The 11,019-nt window shown below is 33.1% G+C and overlaps 1 protein-coding gene across 1 annotated transcript; it reads right to left on the bottom strand.

The window, feature by feature from the left end:
• Positions 1-7,317: 7,317 nt before the first annotated feature.
• Positions 7,318-10,613, bottom strand: LOC108339541 (thiamine thiazole synthase, chloroplastic). Its single transcript, XM_017576675.1, has 3 exons — positions 10,163-10,613; positions 7,868-8,356; positions 7,318-7,639 (listed from the first exon to the last, which is right to left on the bottom strand). Exons 1-3 carry the CDS (start codon positions 10,562-10,564, stop codon positions 7,478-7,480), a joined length of 1,053 nt encoding a protein of 350 aa, XP_017432164.1. The 5' UTR covers positions 10,565-10,613; the 3' UTR covers positions 7,318-7,477.
• Between the last annotated feature and the right edge of the window lie 406 nt (positions 10,614-11,019).

Raw genomic sequence — 11,019 nt, 5'->3', positions numbered from 1 at the left:
CCGCTGTTGGCACTAATTGGAAATCTCAAAAAGTAAAACATCTTAGTGGTGGGTCATAGTACTGGGCTAAAGCAGTAATTGCTGGTGTTTGGACCTCCACCTCTAATAGGCTCAACAAATTCCCATACTTCTTTTTGAATGCATCCTTTTGGGTTGTCTTCAATTTCATCACTAGCTCTCTCAAGCCATCCATATTACCTTCCTTGGCTTCAATGGCTATCCTTTCCTTTAAAATGTTTGAACTTGAACACCCCTCGACTTCAAATCCCATCTTAATTTCCATTTTACCTTCAGGGCTTAGCCACAAATTTATAACTTCCTGCCTAAAACCAGAAAATGTGGCAAGACGATAAAAGAGCATGAGCAAAAAAGAAAGAAAGGAAAAATATGTATAACATATATAGTAATATGTACAAGGTGCTTAATTTTATTAAGCGAAAATGAGGGTTGTAGAGCTGCACACTTCTCCCTTTGTGCCCTAGCAAGGTTCAACGCTTTAGATTCAAAGTTAAGTATATGTAATCTCATAAGAATGATGGTTCCCTTAGCCTAAAGATCGATGGTTACTAGAGTTATAGCCCCCTTCACAACATCTCCACAACAGTCGAATAATTAACTCGGTGTGAAGACATAGTTGAAGAGAACAAACTCTAGTTGGAGTTCTCATGATAGTCAAACAAGAAGTATGTCCCAAGTGACACCGTTATACAACCCCTCTAATTCTAAGTTACAATCAGACCTAGGTGTAGGGCCCCACTCATGATATGCATATGTGTGAAGGGAGAATGCAATGCACACCCAAACCCTCACCTGCCAAACAACCAGAAGATTTTCCCAAGCAAATATAAACATGTCATTTATCCTAGGTTTTAACATCCAACAATTATTTCAAATTAAAAGAACAAGCAAAAAAATTCACATACAATCATTCCAAATATCAAACATAGATAAGAATATACAAACACAAAAAAAGAAAAAGGGAAGGACAACATAAAGCAAAACCACATTGAATTCGCACATCTAATCAAATGGCTTGACTCTCTAGAGTCCCTAGTGGAGTCGCCATGATGGCAACCCCTTTAGGGACTTACCATCCAAAGAAGTATCAACTTCACTCTAAGACCAAGAAAGGGAAGTTGAATAAAGGACTTAATCTTTTCTTTCTAAAAATCTTAGAATGTTCTCTTTGCTAAATACTTTTACATTGCTTTTGTAGAATATTAATAAAAGGGAGGAACCATGTCTAAGCAACTCCAAAAGGCTGCCACGTAAGAAAACCAAAGAAGCACAAATGGATGGTTGGTGTCCACGGCCTTTGCACTACGTCAACGCCCAAAGACAACAACTCCATCTTCTCCAAATGCTTTGCTGAGTTGGCAACTACAGCTTTCTCCCCAAGCTTCCTCCATCTATATTACAGCATGTGCACATTTAAAATAACTTGCACAATACCTTTTAGAAGCTCTCCTTCTTCTATAAATAGAGAGCTTCATCACTTGTAAAGGTAATTTGAATTGAAGTAAAGAAATGCTGCCAATTTCCAGCTATTACTCTCAAGTTCACCTCTGTGCTTTGTTATCTAGCACCTCCTCTAGCTTCTTTCCCCTTTGGAAAGCCTACTGAGCTAGAACTCTACCAAACACAACCATTCAACACCACCAGACAATTTCACAAACACCTTGAGTGCGCTCCGAACCTTCACTGTTTCCTTTCATCCGCTGCCAATTCTCTGAGTTATGGAGCTTCTTCTGCACATCCTGGAGTAGTTTCCATCATTTGGCATCCAGAGCCAATCGATTTCCACGTTGCCACTGCAAGAGCTAAGTTGCTCTTTCATTCATTTCCAGTTTGTACGTGTTGTGTTGTTCTCCTGTCATGCTGTTTTTGATTTTTTTTTTTTCAATTCTATTTGTCTTAATTCGTACTTGAGCTTGTTGTTTGTGTTCATTCAGTTGTTCCTTAGTGTTTCTTCATCATTTTAATCGGTGCACTTTGTTTGTTTGAGTTCAAATTCAGCTTTCTAAATCAATTTCAGTTTCTGTCAAGTCTTGTGCAAATGTTTTTGCAGTTTTACTCTGTCATCACGTATTGCATCTGCTTAGTTTTGAATTTTTTTACGTTTTTCATTGAATCCAGTGCACTTGCTAGCTATATGTTGATCTATAAAGCAATGACATAAAGTCAGCTTTGATCATTTGAGCTCACAAGCATGGTACACTGTTTTCCAGTCCACATTCTGCAGAAAAACTCATTTTCTGGTTTGCTTTACTATAATCTGTTTTTGTCCAGATTTTTGGATTCTAAAGCTTGAAACAAGTTTGTTTGTTGCTTTCACATATGTTTCAAGTGTTAACAATCAGTAATACACATTGCCTTCCAAAATGAGTGGTTGAGTTCTTCATAATCTGTTTTCCAAATTCTGCACAATATTTCCAAATCTGGTGCATTGGCTATAAGCTGTTTCAGACCAGATTTGTTGGTTCTTAAGCTTTGAACAAGTTTCCTTGGTGTTGTTCAGCAGTGTTGGAAGTCTAACAACTCATTTTAATCACAGAATTGCAAAATGCATGGTTGAGTTGATTAAATCTGGATTTTACTGCTGTCACAGAATTTTGTTTCAGTTTTGCACCGTGCTGTAATCTTTGCCATGTCTTAGGTCACTTTTTAATCTGCTAGTTGGTAATCAACAACTAGATCTAGTGGATTAGGATCTTTCTTGTGCATTTGATTGAACCAGCCATCATTGAATCTGCTGTTTTCAACATTCTGAACCAATATTAATGCATTTTTCTACATTTTGAGCAACTGTCACAGTGATTTGGTGAACCAGTGTTTTTCAGTGCAGTGTGCCCATTTGAACAAGTGTATTTTACCATTTGAAACTTGTTTTAACTGTTGCCTTGGTCCATTTTCATTAAATCTGCAAAATCATAGTTTGACTTCCCATTTTTGCTTGAAATTTGGAACTCAACAAGTCATATTGTGATTCAGTAGATTTTGGCACAGTTTGGTTTTTTCTATACATATATTTGGTGCATCAAAGTTCATCTTTACTGTTCATTTGGTCATTTTTACACCTTTGTGCCAAATCACTTCCTAAAACATCAAATTTGTCTCAATTGGGAAGTGCACTACTGATTTGTTGCTGCTGTATCATTCTTTGCTGTCTAAGTGTTTGTACACATCAAAATTGATGAGATAAACTTGTTTGACATATCATTGGAGCCTTTGATACACTGCCATTTGTTTTGCACACTGCTGTTCCAATTTTCCAGCCACATTTTTGGTGCAGTATGCATTTCTTTGCTGTTTTCTATACTTTAAAAGTTTGAATTTGAAATTTGGATTGGCAAAAGCTAGGGGATTCTGTTCCAACCATTTTTGAATCATTATACAAGTGAATTCAAAGCATCAAAAAGCACATAACCCCTGCAATCCAGTGTTCACGAATCCAAAACCAGAAAACACCAAAATCTGCTGTTCTTTGTGGCATTTTGTCAAACAGTTTGGCATTTTCATCAAACACTTTCACTACACTTGAATTTGCTCTTTGTTTTGAGTTTTTCTTGCTTTTCTAATCTGTTCTAGACCCTCTCTTAGGTACCTTTTGGGTGCTAACCTTTATTCCAGCTCCAAGTGTTTAGCAATCTTCTTTTCTTGACTTCCATATCTACTGTCATATTAATTCTGCATTTAAATTGGATGCACCTTGCATTTCATCACTCACGGGTTTTGTGATTTTTGGTGTGCTGGAATATCATTTGGTGGTGGAGTTTTAACATCCAGCTAGGCCTTATCAAAGGGGTAGCATCTTAAGGAGTGGAGGTCTTGCTAACATTGCTTCAAGTGGACTTCAAGAGCAATTTCCATTGGCTGTCCAGCACTTCCTTGCAGCAGAAAAACACCACTTTAAAGTTACATTTCAGCTCATTTATTTAGTTGTTGCTGCCACACTTGACTTTGTTTAAATAGTTCTACATTTCATTGTATATTTGGCTTTCTATCACGGAACCTTTGTAGTATATTCTTCTTTGCTTTTGAAACTTGAGTTACTTGGGGAAATTGCTTATCAAGCAATTCCAAGTACTCCATTAAACATTGTAATAGTCTAGTTGCGCATCTTAGTGTGGAAGTGTGTCAAGTGGCTCCCAGTGTCATTTGCACTTTCACTTAGGGCCGTTTTATTTTCTTTTTCCATTCATTTCATACTTTCTTTCTTTTGCTTGTTGAATATTTGTGTTCTACGTCTCCGTGATAGCTAGGTGCGCTACCATATAGACAAACCTTCGTTTGGTTTATTAGGGGCATAACATCGTTACATTCCAAAAAGGTTTTGAACGACTTCTATCTAGAAACTTGGGTAAGAAACGTCAAGAGACACTCTGGCTAAGGAAGGACAAGGTTTCTAAGCTTGTCCATTGTGACTCACCTCTCCTTCCTGGGAGCTATTCGGTTTCTTCACCTTTAGCATCTCTATAGAAGTCATTCACCAAATACAAACAAATCCTCTTTTCCAAAAGTTTTGATTCATACTTGTGCAAGGCTTTCAAATTTTGTGAAAACACTTTCTCTACTTCACAAGCATGAGTCACTCTAGTGTTCAAGGTAACACCAATCATGATCAGGACAACATAGAGTTGAGAGAAGAGCTCAATAGAACCAAGGCTGAGTTACATGAACTACGAAAAATGGTCGCCAATCTTACTCTCATTCAAAGAGGGCATTCACAAGGGGATCACTCTCATAGGCAAAACCATGATCATGATGATCATTCCCAACATAGTGATCACCATAGTTATCACCCTTATGATCACTATCAACGCCCTTCTAGGCGTAATCATAACCATAGAGACCATCATGTGGAACCTAAACTCGATCTTCCACCCTTCTTTGGACGAGACAATGTAGAAGAATACTTTGAGTGGGAGATGAAGGTTGAACAGATTTTTCTTCTGCACATCCTGGAGTAGTTTCCATCACGCCATCTGTCGCAACCGGAATCGTGACGGGACGATGATCCAAAAAAGGAACGGGTTTAGAAAAGAGATTTTGGAGTCGCCACCATGACGATCTTCAAGCTCGGCTAAAGGTGCTGCCACCAGTTGTCGCCAAGACCATCGATAACGTTAATCAGGGCAGGAGCGTTGCCCCTCTTCGTAGCGTTCCAAACCCTTCATTCTTCCTCTGTTTCTCTTCTCCCTCTGTTTTTGTGCTTTGTGTTTTGGTGTTAGCAATGGAGATGATGAAGCTTGGGGCTTACTTGTTCTCTGTTTTTCAGGCGTTGAACAAGATGGAGGAGAGAATGAAAGATGAATAGATGACGAGGAAGGCTAGTGAAAACGGATGTCGTGAGGATAAAGAGAAGTCAACTTTTGTCTGAGAGATGATTAAGGAATGTCTTTTCTTTTGTTCTCTGTATGAAAATGGGTTTGGAGTTTTGATAGTTGGAAGATGAAGTTGAAGTTGGGTGATGAAGGTGGTGTGATATCTGATGAGTGAATTGGGGAATCCATAGTGGCGTGATCTGATTGAATTTTTTATGTGAGTGTATCTGAGGTCAATGCTCCTCTGTTCTCACTTTTTCACATGCGAAAGATAGGGCACCTGCAATTTTACTCTGCAATCCAGCTACCCTGTTTTTTGCTCTCATCCGCTCTCATGGTCAGAGAAGATTTTTTCACTTTTGGTAATCAGCCAAAGATAGTGTAGGTTTGTGTGCATGGTTGAGCAAAATAATCTCATCCAGAAATGGAAGATAGCGTAAATAAAAAAAATAAGAAGAAAATTGATTATGATTCATAAAGTTGACTTTACTGAAATAGTGTGACCTAAATTGGACGTGTTCCATTTTTATTTTTTTTCTAGAATGTTTAACAAATGAAATAAAATAAAAAAAGATAAAATTAAATTAAATAACAAAAAAAACTAACGTAAAAATAGAATAAAATAAAAATAGACTAAAATAAAATAACTCTAAATAACAAAAGGTTAAAACAATAAAATAAAATTAAAACTAACATAAAATAAGAAAAAATAAAAATACAATAAAATACAATAACTCAAATTCACAAAATAAAATAACATAAAATAAAATTGAATAATAAAAAATAATATAAAATAATATAAAATACAATAACATAGAATAGAATAGAATAAAATAAATAAGATAAAATAAATTCAATAATTATTTACTTAGCGGTTGACACTTACTAATCATTTGTAATAAAAAATAAGGAAATATTAAAATATTAGTGAACTTCAATTTCTATTAGTACAGTGTAAATTGATAAAATAAAAGATAATTTAATTAGTCAAAATTAATTTTTAATTCAATTTTTAAAAATAAAATCTTTTATTCAGTTTTTTACAATTCAGTTCACTATATCCATTTTTTACATTGACATTTTATTAAATAAAAGATAATTTAATTAGTCAAAATTAATTTTTAATTCAATTTTTAAAAATAAAATCTTTTACTCAGTCTTTTACAATTCAGTTCACTGTATCCATTTTTTACATTGACATCTTATTAATAGATATAAATAATAATAATAATAATATAGATGAATTTATCTTTTTATAATTTTAATCAAGTGACATCATCCTTTTAGTAAAATAAAATATTTATTAAAATTTTAATAAATAGTCATGAAAAATGAAAAATTAATGTTCCAAACTACTAAAATGATTTAATTATAAAAAAAATGATCTCGTTTTGTTAAACATCCTTAAATGAAGTATAATTTTCCCATATTTTGGAAAGTACTACTCAATTTCAATAAAATGCCTTTGGGATGTGTTCCACGGAACAATTCCAAATTACAATATTTTGATTTAAGTATTTAAATTTAAAATGCTTTGTTGGAATGAAAGTTTAAATAAGTTTCTATTATATGTAACACAAATTAAATATATTTAAAAAATTAATTTAATGATTAAATATCAATTATTTTTAAAAATGTTATAAGAAAAAAATATACATAAATATGAAAAGTGTGAAAATTTTAAAACTTTTTTAATGAAGTTTAAATTATCATACGTTTAAATAATAAAATATTCTGATAATTTTTTAAAATTTATTTTATTAGAAACAATTCATCTAAATCATATACTTCACCATAAATTATTATACTTCACCATAAATTATTTTAATTTTTTTATAAATAAGGGATTTTTCATATAAAACTTCATCTAAAATACTATTTCAGAAACTTTGATTTCAATTTTTTCAAAAAAAAAAAGTTAAACATAGCATGAAACTTGGCACAAGAATGTGACCATTAAAACAGAAGCTTGAGGTTGTGAGAAAAAAACGAGTTGACAAACATAATTCATGATATTACCAAGAAGCTCATAGAGTCTAATCAACCACTCCAATTCATCACTACCAACATCTTAAAAGCTTAATGTTTGAACTACTTATTTCTAGTTCCAAGCATGGATAATACAACCAAGTTAAATTCAATGCAACATTGATTTAAGCATCTGCGATTTCAACAGATTCGGCAGCAGCAGCAGCTAGGACAAGCTCAGGATGAACATTTCCCACAGATTCCAAAGCACTGGGAAGTTTCAAAGATCTCAAAGCCAGATGAGCTGCTTTCTGCCCTGATATCATCATTGCTCCAAAGGTTGGACCCTGCATTTCCAATTGACCAAACCCCAAACAAATAAATTAAGTTTTTGAAAATAAAAAATTATTCAAAAAGTACTTAATATATAAAAAACACAAACACTCCCAAGAACTCATAATACATGCACCAGAGTACCAGCATGTCTAAGCAAAAGAATCAGTCTATCAGAACAGTCGTAACAGTAGAAAAAATCTAAATTTTTTCAACATGAATATGAAGAGAGAAAGTTTTACCATTCTTGGAGCACCATCAATCTCAGCAACTTCCATTCCAGTAACAATCATGCCAGGAACAATTTCTCTAGTGAGTCTCACAATGGCATCCTCAGCCATGTTCATGTCAAGGGCCTTCATTCCTGGCACATTATCAATCAAGCCAATGCTTTTGAGCCTCTTCACACCAGTGGCTCCAAAGGGTCCATCATGCCCACAAGAACTCACCACCACTTTAGCCTCCATCACATTGGGGTCCATGCAGGATTGAGTGTCATGGTTCATGGAAACCAAGGCCCAGTTAGTGACAACACCACCAACTCTTCCATTCTTCACGATCAAATCCTCAGCTGCTACGGCATTGAAGAGCTTCACGTTTGGCCTAGCCAACAGCTTGCTCATGATGGTCGATGTGAACAGTGCAGCGTGCTTGATCACCACGTAGTTATCTTGCTCGTCATACTCAAGACCGAGCTCGTCAAGGAAAAGATGTGCTGGCTTACGCACTATCTGCACTTTCACATTCACAATACCATTACATTTAGATTATCTGTTTCCTATCTCTTCACAATTTTCTACTACCATTCTTTTGTTTTCATCTACCTTTCAGTATTTCTCCTTTAGTTTGAAAGTCCCTTCAATACACTCTCATTCTATTAATTAAAATTTATATATATGATTCATTGACCCTTTAATATATTCCTTTTGTAATTCATTTTTTACCATTTTTTGCATAACCTTTAATAGTATTTTTTTTCTTTCTATAATGATCCTTTTAATTTTTAATTTACTCTTATATTTTTTAAAAAGGTAAAGTTATTAAATTATTATTCTTCACATTATTTAACATTTGATTCATAGCCTTTAATATGCTTTGTTTCATAATGACCCTTCAATATACTCTTACACTATTAATTAAAATTGATTAAGTCAATCACATATTCATATTTTTCACTATTTGTTTCTTACGCTTTGATACGATTTTTTTTCTTACAATAATTATTTAACCAAAAATTATTAAAACAATATACACCTATATTATATATTTTAAACCTATACATAATTTTCTAATAATAATATAAAACTAATACTAGAGGAAATTTTATAACATTTCTCTTTGTATAAAAGATAACCTTTCAAATCGAGTAATTAAAGGAAATATGTGATAAAAAAAATAGAATTCAACATATAAAAAAATGGAATGCAACTATTTTCCTTTGAATAAGATCAGTCCAAATTCCCTTCTAACAGGACAGTTCAGTCAGATATTAATAACTTAATTTTAAAACACATAATTTGATCAAGTTTCAATACATAATTTAATTTTAAAACACATAATTTGATCAAGTTTCAATAGGAATAAGCTCGAGTAAAATTTCTACTTTTATAACTGTTTTACTAAAAAAATAATACTTTTGTTACATTTGGTAAATTAATAATTAAAATATTTAAAAATTTAATAAATGTTTTAGTTATCTCTGTTTTTTATAACTATTTTATAGAGATTTAATGTGCCATTAATAATTATTTTTTTTCATTTATTAAAGTATTTAATAAATTATTATTATTATTATTATTATTATTATTATTATTATTATTATTATTATTATTATAATAATATTATGTCAAATAAATGCATTTTAGTGCAAACATGGTCGAATGTTCTAGATCTATGCCTCAAATAAGTACTTTTATTATTCTGATAAAATAAAAATTAATTTTTTTTTAAATTTATTCATATTTTACACATTTAATGTCCAAGAAACATTTTTATCTTGCCTTAAAAAAAATTTCATGTTCTATCGGAATACTAAAAAATTCTTCTGATCTAACATAGTCCAATACTAAATCTAAATAAAAAAATCCCCTAGCAAAATTAAAATATTAAATCATGATACATAAAAACTTATCCCTTCTATAAAGAAATATAGGTCTATGGTTATCATGTCTTGATTTACTTGAAATTAGATAACAAATTTTACTATTTCAACAAGATGTAAATACATTTGAATAAGACTTAATCTCATGCCATGGTATTTATTTTGTAATTATTTTTTTTGAATAAAATTATTTAATTTAATAAAAAAATTCATCTGAATAAAATAAACACTAAATATAAAATATATTTAAATAATTATTAATAATTTAAAAATATAATATTAAATAATTATTAATAAACACAAAAGTCATGCATGCGTTTCAGTAGTTATTTTATAAGATCTCCTTTTATTTTTTCCTAGTTAGAAGAAAATAAATATCAGAAACAAAATAATAACAGTAGAAGCAAGGTGGCTGGTCTTTAGAGAAGTTACTGACCATGGCGGAGAAGAGCTGGCCACCGAGCCACGCGCCGCCACCGGGACTGACGGACTGTTCGATAATGGCAACATTAACGGAAGGGTTCTTGCTGAGTTCATAGGCACAGGAAAGTCCCGCAGACCCAGCACCGATGATGACAACATCAGTGTCAGCATGTGTGACCATGTCGGTCATGTAGCGGCGCGTCATCTCACGTGACACAATCGACTCCTTGATTGGCTGGAACCTGAAAGAAGACAAGTCGTAAGGGGGTGGGGAAGCGACGGACATAGACGCGCGAGGCGCGTGGAAGCGGGGAGTGGGGGTGGCATGGGTGGGTTTGGTGGACAAGAGGGATGAAGAGGGTGGAGAGAGAATGGAGGCAGAGAATAAGGAGGAGGAGGTGATTGTGGAAGCCATGAAAAAGAATCAATAAGTGAAAGTGTGAGATGTGGTTTTGGTCTGGAGAGTGTGGTATTTATTGAGGAGAGTAGTTTGCAAGAATGGAAAAGTTTCAAAGGTGACAAATCAGAAATGGAGAGAGAAAGTTTGTGAGAACTGTTCTTTGATGGTGTGCATGGAAGACACGTGGAATTTTGTTGGAAATCAAAGGTGCAGAGTTTTCTGTTTTCCGAAGCAACCACTGTTTGGCACTGTTGCAGCAACTGTGACCACACTCATCTTATGTGGAAATATCTCCGTTGCAAAGTAGTAAAATGATTAAACAACTATTTCTGTTGTCATGTGATTATGTTTTTTTTTTGTGTTTAGAAAAATATATTTTGTCTTTAGTATTATTTAAAATAATTTATTATACTCTTTAAAAAAAAGCGCTACTTAAAAGTCACTATTTCACTGTTTGAAGTATTATTTAA

The sequence above is a fragment of the Vigna angularis genome, chromosome 5, assembly GCF_016808095.1.
Source record: "Vigna angularis cultivar LongXiaoDou No.4 chromosome 5, ASM1680809v1, whole genome shotgun sequence".
In the NCBI taxonomy this organism is placed as follows: Eukaryota; Viridiplantae; Streptophyta; class Magnoliopsida; order Fabales; family Fabaceae; genus Vigna; species Vigna angularis.
The sequence above is the reverse complement of the archived record's forward strand: the minus strand, read 5'-3'. Positions and strand labels throughout refer to the sequence as shown.

What these genes read in the sequence shown, in the direction of transcription:
- LOC108339541 (XM_017576675.1), bottom strand. Translation starts at nt 10,564, where the DNA reads ATGGCTTCCACAATCACCTCCTCCTCCTTATTCTCTGCCTCCATTCTC. An exon ending in GCCAGCTCTTCTCCGCCATG is followed by an intron (nt 8,357 to 10,162) that starts GTCAGTAACTTC and finishes GTGAAAGTGCAG; the next exon opens with ATAGTGCGTAAGCCAGCACA. An exon ending in TTGATGGTGCTCCAAGAATG is followed by an intron (nt 7,640 to 7,867) that starts GTAAAACTTTCT and finishes TTGGAAATGCAG; the next exon opens with GGTCCAACCTTTGGAGCAAT.